We start from the raw sequence: 20,893 nt of genomic DNA on the forward strand, positions 1-20,893 counted from the left end.
CACGCAGCTAATTGTTAAAGATAGACGGTTAGGTTAAGAGAATGGGTACGCAAGAAGTTGATTTTAGCTATTTAAGGTTTGTTGGAGTTAAATTTAGACAAGAAAGAAGATTTAGGTAAGGTTTAGGTTCCCGGTACTATGTTATAACATTTAAGTGAGGTTAAAAAGAAAGTGTGAGAAATAGCTTCGAACCCACAACTTTTTCCGGTGAAATAGTGACAGCCAAAACAAAAAGTCTAAGCCACTCAGCCAGACTGCAGAGTTTGGCATAGGCACACTCAATACTGCCCCAAAGGGAAAGTATGGTAGTTTTCGACAGGAACTCGTGCATGCAAATATTCAAATTTTGACGTGATGGCATGCACTAAAGCGTCAGTTTTTTATATAAATTGGCGTGAAGATAGCAAAGTTCTCAATGCACATTAACTAACAACGTGTGTACAGGTGCCGCACTTTCTACTATGAAATACTGCTTTTCATGAGCTACAGTGATGCTTTTAAGGTGCGTTATTTTGCACTTAATTACTTGGGCAGGGCGTCTGTGTACTCATTTTTGGATTGACTTTAAGATTAAATAAGTCAAACTGTGTACATTTCTGTGTACCTAATTCTAATAATACTACTTCATCACATCCGAACATTTTTGTGCACCGCAATCGTCAGTTTTTTTTTTTTGGTGCACCCAAGATCTTTCTGAAAATGCCCATACTCTGCAGTCTACCCGCTCATTACTGCAGGCTAAAACATGAAAGTTTTTATCACCTATTTAAATGTAAATCGGCTACTTTTCTTTGTCGGATATTAGTAATTAGCAAAGCAGTAGGCATCAAACACAATCACTACACTACAGGTTAGTATGAGCAAAAAGTTAGGCAAAGCGTTGATGCAATTAAAATGTCCGGTTTAATGATTATAGAAGATTATAGATTATAGAAAATAACAGTAGCCTATATACCAATATCTTGATTAGACTTTAAAGTTTAGCATAGGCACAAATGCACAGTCAATACTGTTTTCCATGAGCAGATGATTTACAGTGGCGCACTTTAGATGCGTAGTTTTGCACATATTGACTTGGACATAATCGATTTAGAGATTAGTCAAGTACTTTTGTGCACTGGCAACTGCCATTTTTGGTTGTTTGACACACTCAAGTTTACGCTGAAAACGACCATACCTTGCAGTCCAGAGCTTACACAGGTTAACACTCAACCGGTATACCTGTACATAGGGATATAAGCTTTCCTTACTAGCCTAGTTACGTATAACCTTCAGATAAATTTGTGTTTTAGTTGGTAAACCCCCAACCAAAAATGAAAGTCCTTCCTTATTCGAACACGATTTGCAATGTTGTGTATTGCCCGTACCGGCATGTACTGTATAGAGTACCGCTAGAAGATTTGGCATATGTAGGCTACGCACGAGATTTACCAAAAGACACGCCAAACGTTTTCTCGTACACGCCGATATATATTTATATTTTCTCGTTCAGGCCGCTACAGAATAAGCAAACAACATCACGCCAAAACTGCAACTTTGTGTTTCTGCATGCACGATTTCCCCTCAACAACTGCTATATTTCATAATATGGTGATTGGTATGGTATCATAATTTATTTACTACGCAGTAGGTTAAGTCTAAATCGGCGTGAAAACGACAAAGTTCGCCACGCATGTTTACGAGTCTCTTGGTGCCCACAACTTCAGATTTTCTATTTGCTGTTGGTCTGGTCATTTGTGGCGTTGTTTAAGTGGCACATGTCGTTACCCGAAACTGGCGTCAAATCAAAGTTACCATTTCGTGTTCCATTTAACCTTTCTTTTAAGATACGTTCAATGAGCAAAAAATAAAAACAATTTATTTTTTCAAAATATCAAAGGATAATATCTTGATCTAAAATCAGGTTACTTTACTGTACTTATGTGCCTATAGATATAGAAAAATGGTTTCTGGGATGTTGCTATGGTATGGTAGGTCTATGATAATTTCTATCTTCGGACTGAGGAAACTCTTTGCACAAAGTAAACTCGCGGATGATTCTTCATCGCTTAAGCCCCGGTTACTGAACTAGTTGTTGTGCAAGTTCCGATTGTCACACATTTCTTAGTTTGTCATGCATATGTATACAAAAACACACCTGCAGTTTAGCAGCGTATACATAAACATCATATTTACAACTTGTAACACTGCTTTCCAACAATATAACAGTTTATTAACCATAGTAGCAAGTTGCAAAATAAACTGTACGTAGTGCTATGACTTACATTATAAAATCAAATAAAAAAACTTGTCTACAGAGTTCTAGAGTTTATCGTAGCTGTCTTCTTCGTAGGCAGGATTGATGTGAGCAGGATGCTTATGGTTGTTATTCAAGGTAGCTGTGATGGAAATTTTGTTTCTCTTGCCGAAGATAGCCTGGATCGCAATCAGTGACTTTCCTTTTGTTTCAGGTATGACAATGTAAGTGAATATGAGACTCGCCAACATGACAGCGAAAAACGGAAGAAAAACGGCAAATTTCAAAGCATCCTATAACGACGAAAAGCAGCATTAACGATGACAACTCCTTCAGTAATGCACTGTAGGTATTTAACTTTTTTAGAAACATTGCTGTCGAAATTACACAGCGCTACAAAAACACTTACGAACATGTACGGTGTTGCAAATGTGACGATCGCAAAAGATATCCAAAGCACGAGTACTCCCAACGTCATAATAGCGGGGCGCGACGATTGGTCCAATAGTTCGGGAGCAATGACGTAGACAAGACTTGGTCCAATGCAGAATCCACAAATAATTCCTATACGACAAAAGTATTGAATTTACGGTAAATCACATCAATTCTGGTTTGTAAATTCAGAAAAGCAATCATCAAAACACTTATTCAATTACAAATTAAACACTAATCAACATTAAAACGTGCAAACAAAACATGAAACATGTAAATGAGCTACACGATAAATTACTTTTGCATGTTGCATTAGGCTATTACAAAAAGTGATTCTTAGTGAGGAAATCTAAGGCACTACACTGACCAAGGGATGCAACAGCGCTGATGTAGGAAAACCAGTCAACTTTGTCTTGAAATGCGGTCATGACCGTGTAAACGATCATGAAAACACAAATCACGGAGTAACCAACCAAAAGAAGAAACCTTCGTCCAAATCTCTCGCAAAAATATCCCTGTACGAAATATTCTGTTCAATGTTATACACCCTTACAATGCTGCATTTGACAACAACAGAGTACCAACAAATATTTTACCGACAGCGCGGTGACGAGCAGTTCTGCGACTAGTACACCAAGTTTGACGTAGTCGATAAGATCAGGGGGAATACCCGCTGTGATGAAAACTTGGTCGAAGTAAAATTGAATCCCGTTGATGGCAGAAAGTTGAAAAGAGGACATCAATACCATGACCGATATCATTTGCCACCGAACTCGTCTCGTTTTAACGACCTTCGCCACACAATGTTTTAATTTTGTTCAAATTGCTTAAAATATCTGCTATAGCAAAAGAAAAAAACATTTAAGGGAACCTATATTTAGAACATAGGCTATTTATAATAGGCTATTTAGATTTTGAAAATATATACTTTTCAATGAGATATCAGGAGGACAATTATGTGAAAAGGAAAAACCGGGGACTGACGCAAAAAATTTACATCTTTCTCGAGGAAATTGTTTGAACAAATTAATAATTTTTTGTATAAGATATAAGATTATAAGATAATTATAAGATAACGGAAACATTGAACCAAAAAATAAAGTTATTTTCTTCTTACGTGTTTGTAATAAGAAGTTTTCAATTTGCATTTTTAGCAAGACCGGTAAGCATAAAATTTTGAAAAATTAATTAAACAAAAGCACGTGTATTAACATTACAACAAAAAAAGTATCAACAAAAAGGTAGATGCGTTTATACAAAATTTATTAAATGGCTCATTCAATAAAAACTTTGCGTCAAAGTCATAGCATATGTGGACTCAAAATTATCTGCAATCAATTTTCTATCTATATAGTTATTATAAACCGGTCTCATGTGTTCTAAATTTTTTTTCTTTAAATGTACACGCTTTTTGGCAAAAGACGCTACGTCTGCAATTAGCCTTTAGCCTTTAACCTTTAACCTTTAACGCTTTGAACGAGTCCGAACGTTTTTGGTGTTTCTACAACCATGGTTGGAACCTGCCATGAGCAAAGGGTTGCAACTTTAACCACCCCAGTTGGTTCTGATTCACTGATTCACATTTGCCGATATATATCATAACAAGAACGCCTGATGATCAAATCAATAACTTAAAGGGCTTCAATTTAACCGGATTTACTCACATTTAGAAGACAAAAAAAATATTTAAAAAAATAATTTTCTAAAAGGAAATAAAAATATTCTTAGATATTTACAAAGATATTTCCGGAGGGTGGTAAATTAAAGATAAACCAACATTAAATTGTGCAAACTTTTGTGGAATAAAAGTTTTTTAAAAACGTTATAAGTGAGTGAGTGAGTGACTATTTCACCGAATGTAGGTTACGCGCAGTCCATTGTTAAACATAGGCGTTTAGATTAAAAAAATTGTATGCAAGAAGTTGATTTTATTTATTTTGGGTTTAAAAGTTAAATTCAGATTAGAAGGTATATATAGGTAAGGTTTAAGTTACTATGTAATAACTTTTAAGTTCGATTAACAAGAAACTGAGAAAAAAAAGCTTTGAACGCACGATTTTTCCAGTGAAATAGGGGAAGCCTTGATTTTAAGTTTCCTTCTCCTATAACAGTTATCGCTTTAATATAAGTCTTATGTGATTATTGTATACTTACTTCAAGTATTGTCATCACTTTGTTCTGTGATGATTGTTTGGCTTCTTCCTCAAACGATTTTATTTCAAGTTCAACATCGTCAGTTCCGCGGAGTCGCTTCAGAACCTTTTCCGCCTCCTCAGGTTTCCCCATATCAAAATACAGAACCCTGCATGAGTTATTTAGGTGAGGCAATACTTGTAAAGACGTTGCTAAGACTTTGTTCAAATTCTTTCGGTTTACAACAGTGGTTACTTGGCATAAGCAATTGCTTATGTTACTTAGCACCTTTCTACAGAGCATAATTAGCATGCAAAGACCCACAGTCGAAAAGCACAAAGAACTTAATCACTCGCGAAGAAAATTATCAAACCACATAACTTTTATACCAATATAGCTTGTACAGACCTTGGGCTTGCCGGTAGCCAGGGAGAGTACAAAATAAAAATGACGCTCGGGATTGCAGAGATGGCAAGCAAGTACGGCCAACCTGATGCAGTCCCAAGAACCTACAAGTAAACCATAAGGTCAAAGAAATGCAATTTCCAACCCTGTGCTCGAGAAATAAGATTAAGCTGCCCGTAACCAATTCCCCAATCTTTTTGTTAAAAAAAGTAATTTAACAAAAACAGAGCAACCTGTTTTAGCCCTAAAACATTCCCTATAAGGATTCCGAAAACAATTGACACCGAGCAGAGGGAACCAATTATTCCGCGGATGTGTGAAGCGGAAATCTCGGAGATATACATCGGAGTTATTCCTGTGCCGATCGCTCCCACAATACCAAGAAGAAATCTTCCGATCATCAAAGTTTCGAACGACTTTATCACTTCTGATAAAGAGAGAAGCAACGTAGCAACGATGCAAATTGGCTGTGAAAAAATGATCTTATTATAAAAATAGTTGTGATAGTTTTAAGTTGAAAATGTTTGTGTATGGCTGTAACAATAACGCTGTAGGGTAGATTAATCACCGAAGAACAGGTTCATAAAAACTGGATAGTGCGATCTCTATTGACGGAAGCAAAATTAGTTAAACATAGATTGTAGAAAAAAAAATCATCATTACCTGAACTAGAAGCAAAGATTTTTTCCTTCCAAACTTTCTCACAAGCCAAGGTACGGATGGAGCTCCAAATACGCCCCCTAATGGATAAAATGTAGGGGTAAGCGCCCATAACACGTCCAAGGTTGCTTCATCGATCGTAGCATTGTATCGCTCCTACAACGTATTCAGATAGTTGTCATAACGTACATTTCGCATAAGTGTATAAAAAAAACGCTGGAGTGAGTTATCTATAAACCAAGTGTATTAAAACAAAAGAGCGCAAAGTTCTTAAGGTCGACTATATGCGATCTCACCAAATAAGTTTGCCTGTAAAATTCCTGCAAGGGCAGGGCAGCTGAACTAATCGTCCCAATGCTGTAACCATAAGGGAAGAGAAGACAAAGCGGACATAATATTGCAGGAAATAAAGCGTAGAAGGTCACTTTCTGAAACAAAAAGTAGATTACTAGATTTTAAATGGACCTGGAGAGTATGGATGGAGTAGATCATAATTTATGTTGTGTTATATCGTTTACTGTTCGTCGTTGTCTGTGGAGCTACGAAAAATTAAATGCTAATCAATTATGATTAAACAGTGTTATAAATCAGGTTCGATGGCAAAAGTATGCTACAGCTTAACCAAAGGCAAAAGATACTTAAAAAGTTACTAATCCAATTGTAAGAAGCGTATAAAACCATAACCTACAAAACAGCACTTTTTCTGCGGTTGCGAGCAAGTGATATACAGTAGTTGGGCTTTCAACAGATATTTTTGATAGTTTAAAACGTGTTGAGCCGTCGTTCGATTAACTACATTATCTCCTTTTTTCTGGTTCTTTGGAAAAAAATGCTTAACCCCGAACACCGTTTCATGACGAAGCGATCTTATGCACCTATAGGCCAGGTCGTAAATTCCGAAAAGCCAAATCTTATGCGTATGAACTAATTATAATAAAAAAAGACATAACGAATGGAAATAAGTCTGCACAAAAACATGCGCGTTGTCAATATTTCTCATTTTCTCTGATTCAGTATCATGAGTCCGACAAATGACATCCAAGGTGAGAAATAAATAACCGGCCCATGTACAAATACAACAATGATGGGGGGTCGCTGCCGTGTAAATTAATTATATAAGATGACACTTGAACAGCCCCAACACTGGGTGGGGACCCGTCAACATCGCAAATTAGAGCACCCAGGAACACTTGGAATAACTTACGGGCGGCATAGCATGTTTAAACGACCTCTTACAACCTGGAAATAATGCGATTATGTTAAAAGTTGAAACAAAGATTGTGGCGATGGTATGCTACTGTGTACTGTTTCAGCTGTTAGGGAAATCGGTGTATGTGTACACTTTGATGAAACTGCCCTTCTGTAATCACGTCACAAAGCAAAACACGAGAAATGAGTCCTGTTATCACCAGTAAGGACAACCTGAAGTGTTGTTTAACGAAGAAAAAGTTTTAATAAACGTTTAAACAAGGTTTTAGCCTTTGTCAAATACGGATAATCGCTTGTAGGCCATTTTGTTAAACGCATAAAACGGCCAGGCAAATTGAATATGCGATAAATAGACTTCGTCTGTACTCCACACTTTTTTAGTTCGACTGTATAAATATTATCTTCACATCGGCAAAGCCTTTAGCGTTCTATAGTTCGCTTACCAAAGAAAATATAAAAAGCAGGTGATTTTCAAAAACATCTTCATTCAACGTTGTACAATTGATCACTTTTTATTTAGCTTCTCTGGTCGTTTGTAAGGTGGGGTTAATGATTTTCTGTGTGAAACTCACCTGTTTTTTATGAAAAGCCCTCTCTTCTGTCTGACTGGCTTCCATCACTGGTTGTAGTACGTCACTCTCTCAAAACTGTCATGCTGAAATCGAATATTATACAGTTCGCTCGAGTTCTTGGTCTGCTTTCTCTGGTGTTGGCGTGAGTAGAAGCGTTTTTATACTTCAATTGCATTATCACCTGTACAACCATGCGTTAATAATTTACAGAGGTTTATAACAAACCTATAAAAAGCTCTTGAATTTTCAGTTAACGATCATATCGTATCTAATTTAATATTTGGAACTTTTTTACCATAGCCAGCATAAATCACAGTTGCGTAATATCTTAGAAGAGTTGGTTGGCAGACAACTAAAATTTTATTGACTGAAAATTTTCTTACTTTAAATCGATGATCATCACTTGTTAGGTTACCCACTGCTTTATTCAACTGGGCTAAATTTAACCGCACAGACGTGCAGAACATAGGCTACTCCAACAGTAAAATCTCTCACATCTACAGAGATGGTCGTTTAACCGTCCTATAACTCACTATAACGACCTTCGAGATATTTATGAACGAATAAGGTAGGCCTACTAAGCTACTTTATAGTTCGACAGAAACGGAATAACGCATCTGTAGTTGAGCCGCTTATGCTACATTCAGGGCTACTCAACTGGCGGACCGCGGTCCGAATGCGGACCTTTTCAGTGTTGAATCCGTTGAGTAGCCCTGTCCTACAACATATCAATTAAGCTGAGTCTGTACAATTGATTATAATAGCGCTCATCCTATTTTCATAATATTTATTAATAGAAGTGAAGAGACCAGGTCCCCCAATAAAAAAGTGGAGAAGCCTAGGCCCACTCGACCCCCTGTTCCGCCACCTGTGCTTACCATGCTGAATTTATTCGAAGAAAACTTTCGATACCTTAAACAATTTACGCAGTTTCTTGACTTGGAAAATTTTCGAGATAAAATTTGCTTCAACCATCGGCATACGAGTATGTATGTAATTTGTACGTATTAAAAAGATGAACGATCATATGTGTGGCTTAGCTAAGTGACATGGAAACTCTTGGAAAACCTAAACCGGATTTTATAGATTTTTAAATGCGGTTCGACATCACACCCCGTATTCTGCCAGAAATATAACAATCCCTTTGACACACGTAGATGTGTGTTATCTGCCTCGTGTTGTATTTTTCATGGTTTATACAAACTCAAAGAAGTCACATATTAAAATAAAAAGAGTTTACATAACACAAAGTTATATCCAACTCGGTTCGTACAAAGAATCCAAATATACAGAAAGTGATAATCATCACGAACAAATCGCATTAAAAAATATTGACAAAAATCCATATAAATTTAGCTCTTTTTGTGCCATTTAATAAAACTAAGCAATAACAGCCTACTTATGGGTTATACAAAGAGAAATATAAATGTTAACTCATAAATGTTTTATGAATTATTGAGAAAAAACCTTCACAGCGAAACTTATAGTGTCTTGGCATAATGCGGTGTCTTCGATCTGTATCAGTCATTGCAGAAGACAATCGACTCAATTTACAGCGTAATTTTAATTTGTTATAAACTTAATTGTCAAAATTTATATTAGATTATTCGCATGTTATAATTGCGCAAGATCGACACAAAAATGTCAGTACAACAATGGTTTGGTTGATTTAGTACAATAGATTTCAAGTTGTGGACTCTTTGGTTGTAATTTCATATTAACTTTACGTAAACATGCTTAATTGACATAATTAAAACTTTAAGTCAACTTGACGTAAACCTAGATGGCCAAAATCACGAAAATGACATAAAGCTGTTGCAAATTTTCTGTTTTCAACAAAAGCAAAAAACGATTCAAATTCGTTATGTTCGTTTAACATTGCCTTGCAACATTTTATTGCCATGTGGATTTTTGGTAACCATTCTTCGCTGTACTTACAAGGATGTTGTTTATGAAGTAACAATGCTTTCTCGAATGATGCTTTTGCCTTGCTATAATGTTTTTCAACGTAATAACAAACTCCCAGAAGTAGATGTGATACTTGAATCAATACCACATGAAGAGCTACCGTTGCTTCAGGTTGAATGTACTCTTCAAAAATTTCTTCCAACTTTTTAATTGCTTGCTTGTTGTTTCCATTGTAATGCAAACACATTGCTATCGATTGCAAGGTTCGGGGAATAAAAAGTTGTAAGGAAATATTTGTTTTGTTAGATGATTGGCGGACGCTTAACAACAATCTTTGAAGATTTATGAAGATGCCCAAAGCTTGTTCATGATCAAATAGAACGTGAAGTAGATAATTGCCATAAGCTTCAGAGGCTTCCCATCTTCCATCGAGAACATTGTTTCGAGAAATATTTTGGGATAAATCTTTCAGCTTTTTGCAAATGTCATCGTCTTTGCGACCCAGAGCAACCAAACATTTTGCAATAACACACAGTGTTGCAATAGTTCCACCATGGCTAAGTGGCTGATTTAAAAGAGTTTTACCTATTGATATGGCTGATTCGTCTTTATGTGTGTTGTTCAAGGCGACGATAACTCGTACCATGCTTGAAGAATTAATTTGTTTATACTTCCCTTCTTCCCAATCTTTACTTAGTCTTCCAAACATTCCCAACGCTTTTAAGATAAATATGTTGGTATTTAAATCCGGCTCCACCATGTAGTAACTGTTATGAATAAACATTGTTTGTAAACTCCAAGTTATTTTGAAATAATCGATGATAGATTTTTCTCCAACTGCTTCAATAAGATCAGATATAAAAGTTTCAGTAGGGTCAAATAAACAGATTTTCTGGGTCATATCGTCTTGTTTTCCCTTTAAACAATAAGCCTTGAGTCGCACTTCACATGCAATGGATACTGCATAAGCCAATTTATGAGCAGTTTCTGAATCAAATATTCCTCGCCCTTTTAATGTTTCGATGACGTCATAGCATGAACATGGCGACTGATAAATTGAGTTAAATCGACCGAGAGCAGCAATGAATAAAGTTGAACTTCGATAAACAACGCGTTTGATGTTGAATGAGGATTTTAAAGACAATGTGTCCAAATGATTTACCATATTGAAGTTGTTAAAATCTTCTTCAAGTTGTTGTTTCAGCAACTCATTTTGACCAGACATCTGAGACGTCTGCATTTGACTAGTTACTCTTCGTGAAAATTCTTCATATATTATGTTGGATCCAGACACAAAACTGGTTTTTGTTAAAATATCTCCCAAGTGATATCCGTTCTTTAAATCAACATCTGTATCCAAATATTCTACCATCTTCGTAACGGGTTTAATAAGTTCAGTTTTCCATGGTTTGTTCTTGGTCTTTTCCTGTCGACCAAGTGGAAACTTACAAGCATGCAAAACCATTCCGTCAAACGATATACCACTCGGTGTATGAGCGTCATAAAACCAGTTGTGTTCCTTGATTTGATTGTTATTTAATGATGGAACAGAAACTGCTGGAATAATTGTTTCTCCTAATCTTAATATGATCACGTGAAATAAAACCGAAAACCATCGAAAGTATTCCAACGCGGATTGATATTTATCTTTGTTTTCATCGTGATTCTGCAACAACTTATCATCGAGTAAAATGATGTGTTCGAAATCTGAATATGGAGTAATTTCTTTACGAGCTAAAGATCCCATTCCGGCTACACAGTATCCACACGGGGGCTTTCCCATTACTTCGATACACTTATCAGATACAGACTTCATGATATCAGTGTATTTTGCTGCGATATTATCTTGGAGTGTCTTAACTCGGTTTATTTTGTCCATTTCTAACTCATGTGCTCTCTCTGATGAAACATCTTCCGGAATATGTTTAAGTTTATCCAGAGCCAACTTTGTTTCTTCTCTCATCGATTTGATTTTCTCACGAACAACTTCATTGACATAAGCATCAACATCAAAGTGATCACGTTGTACTTTAGCAAGTTTAAGCACATAACGATGAAGTTTATCAAGATCTTTTTTGATTTCGTCAACATTTGAAGGTTTCCTCACAATCGCAGCATTCATGAGAGCAGCGCTTCGTATAAGCGCGAATCGTATGCTGGTTAGTATTGCTGGAAGCGCATTACGTATGAGAGCAGTGATTCGTGATGGCGAGTTTCCTATCAGAGTTAACACAGCTATGGCGAAAGTAAACCTCCATTCATATTCCTCACTCCTTTCTTTGTAAACTAGACCTAGTTGATGAAGAAATTTAGCAGATTCTTTTATATCTTTTTCTTCATCTTTTTGGTTGCAACAATCTCTTAAAAATTTCGCTATGCTCAGTTCCTTTTTCCACAGAAAATCTTTCATGGTATTTGACATGGCTGTTGTCATCTGTGAACCTTGATATGAAATGACGTTGGCTTGTTTAAATATGCGCTTATACAGCCTACCGTAAGTAAACACAATGTTAAGAAATGATTAACCTATGTAACGAGAATAACCTTTCCCTTATTTCAGCCAGGTTCCGTGTCGCAATAAAGGTGATCCGCGTGAGCAACTCCACTTTTAGGAAAGATCCACCATATTTTTAATCTTATCATCGCAATAAGCGAAAAAAAAACAAATTACGAACTGAAACCCCCCCGTCGCAAATGACACAACTGTTATCTATAGGCGAGGTGCAGACAAGTCTCAGTAAAAAACTCACGTCAAGTGTTTCACAACTTCTGTTTATTATTTTTGATCTACCTTCTTGCTTGCATTATGTTTGCTTATCCACAGGTATCACGACTTCATCCAACAATGGATTTCGGTTAGTAGTTGAAGTTGTGCAATACTGAATGTTGAATGGGTCTGTTAAAAATCTCTAACATAAAATAACAAAAATCTAACGTAAGATTGTCAATTGGACTATTCTGGTTGTTGTGAATGGACGCAGTTAAAAATTAACTTTAATGACCATCATAAAAATGATAAAAAGCTTTTCATCCAATATCGTTTAAAGAAGTTGTTATTTGCACAACTTTGCCCGTATAACATTTAGTCAGCGTTGCTGTGTAAGAATTCACTGAATGTATTAGAAGGAATGCAGTTAACTTTTTGATATGCGCTTATTATAGCTTTGGTAGTGATTTCACCTTTCAAGGTTTAATTTTCTTTGATACCTGTAGCTCAGTCGAAATTGCATAATATCTAAAAAGTATGTGCAAGTACACTTTGTTTAGATAAAGATAGTCCTGAAACTGCATCCATTGATCAGCAAACACCAGTTTAAAAGGAAGGTTAGCGTCGAAAATAAGTGCTCTTTGAAAGTGAAAAGGAGGAAATAGGATGATGATCATAAAATACGTATTTTTTCTATCCCAAAATGAAGAAACGAGCCATGATCCATCTGCGCAATGTATGTTTTGTCATGTTAAATACAGCAGCCAGTGTTTGGCGCCTTCGAAATTACGCGGTCGCTTACAATTTACAAAAAATAATTGCTAAAATTCAGGAGCATCCCAGCCACTGGCAAACAGCTTTCTGTTGTAAATATATGAGCTAATATTTTGTTTTATGAGGTTTTTTTGATGTGTTTTCAGTAAGGCGAAGGACGTGAGATCGATTCTAATGTAGCGCGAAACGTTTAAGGGTGAATGAAAAGCGGCAGTCGACGGTAGGGGTGAACAAAACTGAAAAAATTTAAGAAGCACTGTTATATACTTAACTAAACAGTATATACGAGATAGACTAGTGAAACAGAACCCTTTAATTCATTACGTAATAAACTCATCATTGTGACTGACAATGATCATTCCTTGAAAAACAATTGGTTGATGATGATGATGACACGCAAGTAATTTTCAATGGCATTTTTAAAGATGTTAGGCTAGGTAAGCAAAGTTGAGGATTTATCACAAAGTAATACAAATTCGTCCCCCTTATGTCGGGATATAAAACTGAATTAGGTAAATTCCACAATTTGATAGAACTGGGTAGGGGTTGGGGGGTTTATTGCGAAGAATAAAAATAACGCTGATATTTACCAATAAGCAATTACTTCTGCTGATTGTTGAAACTCGAAATTCACCATCATGTCAAAGCAAGTTCGAAGCGGTGAAGAAAAACATAATGACGTACCGCGCAGACGAAGACGGCGGCGGTACCAGAAAGCTGTGTAAGTTTAACTGTTTAAGTTTTCCTTTACAACGGTACTTTAGATGTTTGCTTACAACGCGACAATTGTCATTCAGTATGCAGTCATAGTACTGTAGGCTACTACTGTACTACAACAGCATCAGCCAATTTCGACTGGTGTTGTATCGAAGTGAGGTGGAAAATATAAAAAAGTTATAACATCATTTCAAAGCCCTTTTAGAGAAACATTGTTGGGTTGGGTTTACAAAGATTTCTCCAGTCTACTTTGCGTATCTCGCTCGCACGCTTGGATAATTGAAAAAAAAAATCCGCTTGCTGGAGACCTATGTGTAGCCTTAGTCAAAGCATTGCGACACCATAACTTACGCAAATGTCGCGTATTTTCTTGCAGTAACTGTATTAAGGAATGAAAATGTTGGCAATGTAGCAAAGAAAACATAGCAGCTAAGGCTTTATATGGGACATCGACATAGGTAACACGATTCTCAAAAATTAAACATCACAATATTTTTAAAAATTCGAAAGTAGTAAAGTTGGCTTCACTTGAAACAGTCATTTCGCTTTGAAAAAGTTTAAGTAGAATTCAAAATTTAGAAAGGGCAACACCGACTAACGACGCTTTGCCAGGTTACGCGTTGCGTCATAAACGAAAGAGATTTATGTCCAGACTCGGTAATTCGACGTTTGTTGTCTTACAATAGAGCACGATTCTATTTCCAGCCGAACAATAACACCATACCAACCTCTTTTGTTTATGGGATTCCACTCCTAAATCGTTTACTACTACACTTGTAGTGCTTATGCTTAAGATATTTGCGTATCTCATAAACTTAAGGGTAGTTTTAGTTTTTAGAATCGTAGTCTATTAGATTTTCTATATCAGGATGAAGTGTTTTGAATGAAAGAGCAAATACTCTAGAAGCGGAGGCAATGTATAGCGTAGTTTGTTTACGTTGGTCACCAAGGCAACAATGTGTATTGCCAGTTTGGTTTGATCTACAACTAAATCATTGTGGAGTACAGGGCCTCTAGAAAGTGAAAATATTTAATTAATATTCCATCATTTATAGTTTGTGTTTTATTTGTTTACTATTGGGGAAGTTGTCAGTTGTCAGCATAGGTTCATTAAGTACGTGCTCACAATACAAGTTGGACGATAGAAAGATTTTGTACAAACAATGAAGTAATTTATTCAAAGTTTTAGAATGCGAATGGCTGCTAGGTTTAGTTTAAAAGAGATGGTCTTCTGTTACACCACACACAGATATATTGCATATTTCGAACGTTTTGTTTATGAGAATGATTATTTCACCGTATGTAGATCACACAGCCTGTTGTTAAAGATAGACTAGCTTAGGAGAATGCTAATACAAAGAGTTGATTTTAGCTATTTTAGGTTTTATTAAAGTTAAAGTTAGATTAGAAGGTAAATTTCGGTTAAATTCAGGTCACTGTGTTATCGCATTTAAGTGAGGTTAACAAAAAACAGTGAAAAATAGCTTTGAAATACGATTTCTTCCAGTGAAATATTGGCAGCCTTTATCTACGTTTATCTTGCGTACCCATACATCTAACGTCGGTTGCATTAAAACCGGTATTGATTATATTAAGTAAGCTTAAATGATTAATTGAAAGATATATTTGTTACAGCATAGATTACGACGAAATGTCGGTAAGGTACGGTGCAATCAAGCTGAAGGTTCCAGATGGCTTTAAGCAACTCCTTGAGAATCTTTCCCGAGAAATTCTGAGGGAGCAGCCGAAAAATATTTCCCGATTTTCGGCGGCTTACTTTAATCGCTTGTTGGAGCGACGGGAACGTAAGCCACTAAATCTTTTGTGTGCATAAATCTCTCAATTTGTTAAAATTGTTTTATGGATAAAAGCGCGTCCCCCCAAACAACATTACAAAAACAGATTTGTCTTGCTGAGACGCAATATTTATCATTGTATCTCTTATGTAAATAACTACGACTGCTCGATCCAGCGCGTTTCATTGTTACGTTGTTATACAGAGGGCTACGATGACCTCGGGTTAGTGACGGAGCGGATTGTCGAAACCGACGCTTCCCCGTCGGCAACGGAAGAAGTGGTCCAACCTACCGTCGTGGCAGCAGAAAAAGCAGCTCCAGCTGTTGTGGTAGAAGCCGCCACAGTTCCCGCTGAAGCTCCCGCAGAAGATGATTCCGCAGCCAAACCAGCAACGGAACCCGGCCCTGTTGAGCCAGAACCAGCAGCCGAGGAAGAAATGCCAGATTTAGGTGATTTCTTTTCCCCCTACTCTAATTCATTTTTCTACTTCCGTTTATTTCGCGTTTCCTTTGTAGTTACGTTGCGAAGTTAAAATTGATTTACGAAAACGCGATGAGCATTATTACGTTGTCTAAATACGCCATCATTGCTATTCTAGACGATCCCGCTGTAGGAAAGGCCGCGACCTTAATACAAGCAAGTTTCCGTGGATTCAAAAAAAGAAAATCACTAACACCGGACGCGGAGCCGGTAAGTGACCGGTTGTAAGTTTAAATGGTTTGTTGTTTACTAACACGAATGCAGTGACGAGCTTTTACTTAAACCTTTTTTGTGTGGTGTTTGCGGTGATGTTAGATCGAACAAGGTGTCAGAGGCATCCAAGACGTTACTAATGCCTCAGAAATATCCAAGAAAGATGTAGATGAAGACGATCCAAGTACGAAAGAGTCGATCATTGATGCCATGTTTGAGGCAGGACAAGACGATGAGGCTGTAAAAGTCGAGTCGGATATGCAAAGTAAAATAGATGAGCTGGAAAAACACGTTATTTCGGATGATCGGGAAGCGAAGGACGTCGAAGAAAAACTGCCCGAACCAAAACAATTTTCTGATGAAAGTCAGGTAGAAGAATTCAAAGCATCAGAAGTTGAATGCTTTGAACCTGTTATTTCTGAAGATGTAATAGCAACTGATGCTGCCCCAAGCGAAATATTAGCAGCGTCAACTCACAACGAAGAAAGTGAAGAGTACGATTTTGTTCATGAAGACACGACGGACAAAATCCCAACGGTTCAGTTGAATTTTAAAGAAATCAAAGCCTTGGTAATTTTGCTGAAGAAAATCTGGTTATGTAACTGCAGTATTCTGTTATCACTTCTAAGTTTTGTTTTAACTGCTGTTAACAAATGAAATTGTAGTTTTTTTTTACTAAGGAATCAACGGATCCCGAAATGGCCATGATGAACGTGGAGGTAAACTTGTGCTTTAAGTTAGTTGGTCTTTACTCAGTTATCTTTTACAGGTCATAAGGTCAAAACTCACTTTACGTACTTTGTCAGTTCACTGTGTTTGAGTTTATGGTTGTGAGTGTTTGGTGTATGCTTCTGTTTGTAGTTTTTGGTAACTAACAGTAGGTAGGTGAAGATATTCTACTATATTTCCCGTGTGACTATGGTTAAATGTTTAAAATAATGCTTGTAAACATAGGATGACACTGACGAAGCACATGAAATTCCTGGACATCTGGTAAAGGAAGTTGAAGTGTTAGAGGAAGTTCAAGTCACAAAAACACTTCCGGTTGTAACTAGTCAGGATACGCCATCAGTACATAAAGATCCAGATGATGTTGTCTCTTCGAAAGATGATGAAAAACCATCCATAGCGCAGGACGTACCAGCAGTGGTAGATGATGCACCAATCTTAGAAGAAGAGACACCAGTCTTAGCACAGGAAACACCAGTAATGACAGAAGACGCGCCAATTTCAGCAGAAGAGCCACCAGTCTTAACACTGGAAACACCAGTAGTGGCAGAAGACGCACCAATTGCAGCAGAAAAGAAACCAGTTTTAGAACAGGAAACACCAGTAGTGACAGAAGATTCGCCAATTGCAACAAAAGAAGCACCAGTCTTAGAACAGGAAACATCAGTATTGGCAGAAGACGCACCAATTGTAGCAGAAGAAATTCCAGTCTTAGAACAGGAAATACCAGTAGTGGCAGAAGAAACACCAGTCTTAACACAGGAAACACCAGTAGTGACAGAAGATTCGCCAATTGCAACAAAAGAAACACCAGTCTTAGAACAGGAAACATCAGTATTGGCAGAAGACGCACCAATTGTAGCAGAAGAAATTCCAGTCTTAGAACAGGAAATACCAGTAGTGGCAGAAGAGACACCAGTCTTAACACAGGAAACACCAGTAGTGGCAGAGGACGCACCGATTGCAGCAGAAGACACACCAGTCTTAGAACAGGAAACACCAGTAGTGGCAGAAGACGCACCAATTGCAGCAGAAAAGACACCAGTCTTAGAACAGGAAACACCAGTAGTGGCAGAAGACGCGCCAATTGCAGCAAAAGAAACACCAGTCTTAGATCAGGAAACACCAGTAGTGGCAGAAGACGCACCAATTGTAACAGAAGAAACACCAGTAGTGGCAGAAGACGCGCCAATTGCCGCAGAAGAAAAACCAGTCTTAACACAGGAAACACCAGTAGTGGCAGAAGACGCACCAATTGCAGCAAAAGAAACACCAGTCTTAGAACAGGAAACAGTAGTAGTGGCAGAAGACGCACCAATTGTAGCAGAAGAAACACCAGTAGTGGCAGAAGACGCACCAATTGCAGCAGAAGAGGCACCAGTCTTTACACAGGAAACATCAATAGTGGCAGAAGACGCACCAATTGTAGCTGAAGAGACACCAGTCCTAGCACAGGAGAACCCAGTTTTGATAGGTGAAGCGACTATTTTAGCAGAACAAGTATCAGCCTTAGCAGAAGATGCTACAGTCGTCAGGTTGCAAGAGAAAGTTACGATTTCAGACGAAGCAAGGGCAACAAAATACGTCGAAGAGATTATTACAGAATCGGCTACAGCTAAGGAAACTGCAAGTACCGAACATAACCCAACAGCCACTGAAGAAGCTGAGCAAACGTTGAAACAACCAGAGTTACGAAACACTGCAGCATCAGAAGAGCCTACACATGCAGTGGTAAAAGATGAGGAGAAAGATTCTTCATTGGAGGAGGAGCAAATGGCGACAGTTGATGAGCAGGAAACACCAGTTCAAGTGGTTGTAGAACAGGAAGAACAGACACAGCTTACTGAGGAAGATGAGACATCTGCCGTCGAAGACCATTCGGCAAGTGTTGTGGAAACACAAGTATCACAAAGCGACAGATCTGCAGAAGAAGTTGAGACAGTTGATTATGGCGAATTAGTCACGGTGACAGAAGAACAAACCATAGCTGAAGTGGTAACTTTGGAAGAGGCAGAGGCGCCAGTACTAACAGAAGAAGTGCCCGTGCAAACGGGAGAAGCAGTGGCTGAAGAACGGGAAGCCGTTAAGGACCAAACTGAGGTATCATATTAGCGTGTTCAGTGACGAGAGAAACTCTGCAAATAAACAGTGTGGGAAGCCATTGTAGCTAAATTGACGTACATTGCGTGTCTACTGTGTTTTCATTTTAAATTAAATGAACGACACTGACGCCACATTTTATTTTGCGTAGGAGAAAACTGACGAAGATTCAGCAGAAAAATTGGCAACAGAGGAAGAAGGTGAATTTCGATTTACTGCTGGACGTCTTTAAAATTTACAATTGACATCATACAGCTTTATCGTATCTAAAGCGCCATTCGCTGTCAGTCCAGCAGACGTGGGCGTGCTCATTATATTACGTATGCGCATGCGCAAAACTTAACGCCTTGGGCTAGATTCGGTGCAAATCTTTTTTAATTTACCGTTAAAGTTATTTTGAATCCTAAACTTACATAGTGATCTTATTTTGCACAAACCTTTGCTTCCTTAATCGCTGATGCCAAAGAACTATAAACGATAGCGCAAATAATTTTTTCTTGACATCTCCATTTCAATTACGCAGTCTTTGCGATAAAGATCTGGAATAGGTTGATTTTGTAAGATTACTTCCCTAAACGCCAAGCTATCAAAATGAAAAAAGTAAACTCGAATTGATTTCATTTATAGCTGCCCCAGAACCAAGTGTTCCTGCTGAAGAACCTGCCGCTGAACCCACGCAGATGGAGGTGAGATAACGCTAAGTTAAATGATGATTGCTTAAAATATAGGCCACTCCGCTTGACTAAAGTATCTCTTGCTTAGGTTCCCGAAGCAAAGATTGCAGTTGAAGAAACTGCGCCAATAGCAGAAGCCGCACCAGCGGCTGAGGCCGAGCCAGCTACAGATGCCGCACCAGCGGCCGAGACCGAGCCAGTTACAGATACCGCACCAATAGAAGAAACCATTCCAGTTGCAGAATCCGCTCCAGCAGTGGAGGTCACGCCAGCAACAAAGACCATGCCAGCGGAAGAAGTCACTTCAGTAGCTGAAGCCGCACCAGCAGAAGAAACGACGCCAGCAACAGAGGCCGCGCCAGCAGAAGAAACCATTCCAGCAACAGAGGCCGCGCCAGTAGTAGAGAGCGCTCCAGCAACAGAGGCCGCGCCAGTAGAAGAAACCATTCCAGCAACAGAGGCCGGGCCAGTAGTAGAGACCGCGCCAACAGAAGAAACAACGCCAGCAACAGAGGCCACGCCAGTAGAAGAAACCATTCCAGCAACAGAGGCCGGGCCAGTAGTAGAGATCGCGCCAACAGAAGAAACAACGCCAGCAACAGAGGCCGCGCCAGTAGAAGAAACCATTCCAGCAACAGAGGCCGCGCCAGTAGTAGAGACCGTGCCAGCAGAGGAAACGCCACCATCAAAAGAAGCAGTGCCAGCAGATGAAGCTGCGCCAGCATCAACCGTGGTGGCACCAGCAGAGGAGGCTGCTCCCGCAGCAGCGGAGGATGCGCCAGCAGAGGAAACATCACCATCAAAAGCGGCGCCAGCAGATGAATCTGTGCCAGCACCAGCAAAAGAGGCCGCTCCCGGAGCAGAAGATACACCAGCAACTGCAGAAGACACTGCAGCAGCTAAAGAGTCTGAATCGAAAGTCGAAGAACCAACGAATGTTGCCGAGGAGGCGGCACCAGCTGCCGAAGTTGCGGCGGATGTGGACACTACGCCAGTTGAAGCGCCGGCAGCGGCAGAACCAGGAGAAAATCCGTCGGCAGAATAGGTTTTGCGATGAAGTGTTTTTTAACCGCTTGTTCGATTTCACTGTAACGTTCTTAATCTTGTGTGATCAATGTTCTTAATATATTCCATAGCCCAAGGACAA

General features: G+C 38.5%; 2 protein-coding genes across 4 annotated transcripts; one reads left to right on the forward strand and one right to left on the reverse strand.

The window, feature by feature from the left end:
- Nucleotides 1-995: 995 nt before the first annotated feature.
- LOC143445886 (solute carrier family 2, facilitated glucose transporter member 7-like) lies at nucleotides 996-7,798 on the reverse strand. Of its 2 annotated transcripts, none has more exons than XM_076945266.1 (10): nucleotides 7,648-7,798; nucleotides 6,163-6,294; nucleotides 5,870-6,022; nucleotides 5,440-5,673; nucleotides 5,210-5,310; nucleotides 4,823-4,970; nucleotides 3,265-3,459; nucleotides 3,036-3,183; nucleotides 2,646-2,800; nucleotides 996-2,529 (listed from the first exon to the last, which is right to left on the reverse strand). In XM_076945266.1, the coding sequence occupies exons 1-10, from the start codon at nucleotides 7,690-7,692 to the stop codon at nucleotides 2,302-2,304; spliced, it is 1,539 nt and encodes a 512-aa protein (XP_076801381.1). In that variant the 5' UTR covers nucleotides 7,693-7,798; the 3' UTR covers nucleotides 996-2,301. The 2 variants fall into 2 exon arrangements, with proteins under 2 accessions (XP_076801381.1, XP_076801382.1); XM_076945267.1 differs by having other exon boundaries at nucleotides 2,397-2,529; nucleotides 2,650-2,800.
- A 5,563-nt stretch (nucleotides 7,799-13,361) lies between these two features.
- LOC143445532 (uncharacterized) lies at nucleotides 13,362-20,887 on the forward strand. Of its 2 annotated transcripts, none has more exons than XM_076944692.1 (10): nucleotides 13,362-13,757; nucleotides 15,389-15,558; nucleotides 15,754-15,999; nucleotides 16,149-16,240; nucleotides 16,346-16,813; nucleotides 16,909-16,962; nucleotides 17,198-19,072; nucleotides 19,224-19,272; nucleotides 19,700-19,758; nucleotides 19,835-20,887. In XM_076944692.1, exons 1-10 carry the CDS (start codon nucleotides 13,675-13,677, stop codon nucleotides 20,789-20,791), a joined length of 4,053 nt encoding a protein of 1,350 aa, XP_076800807.1. In that variant the 5' UTR covers nucleotides 13,362-13,674; the 3' UTR covers nucleotides 20,792-20,887. The 2 variants fall into 2 exon arrangements, with proteins under 2 accessions (XP_076800807.1, XP_076800808.1); XM_076944693.1 differs by having other exon boundaries at nucleotides 13,364-13,757; nucleotides 16,924-16,962.
- Nucleotides 20,888-20,893: the final 6 nt, after the last annotated feature.

Source organism: Clavelina lepadiformis, chromosome 2 (assembly GCF_947623445.1).
Source record: "Clavelina lepadiformis chromosome 2, kaClaLepa1.1, whole genome shotgun sequence".
Classification (NCBI taxonomy): domain Eukaryota; kingdom Metazoa; phylum Chordata; class Ascidiacea; order Aplousobranchia; family Clavelinidae; genus Clavelina; species Clavelina lepadiformis.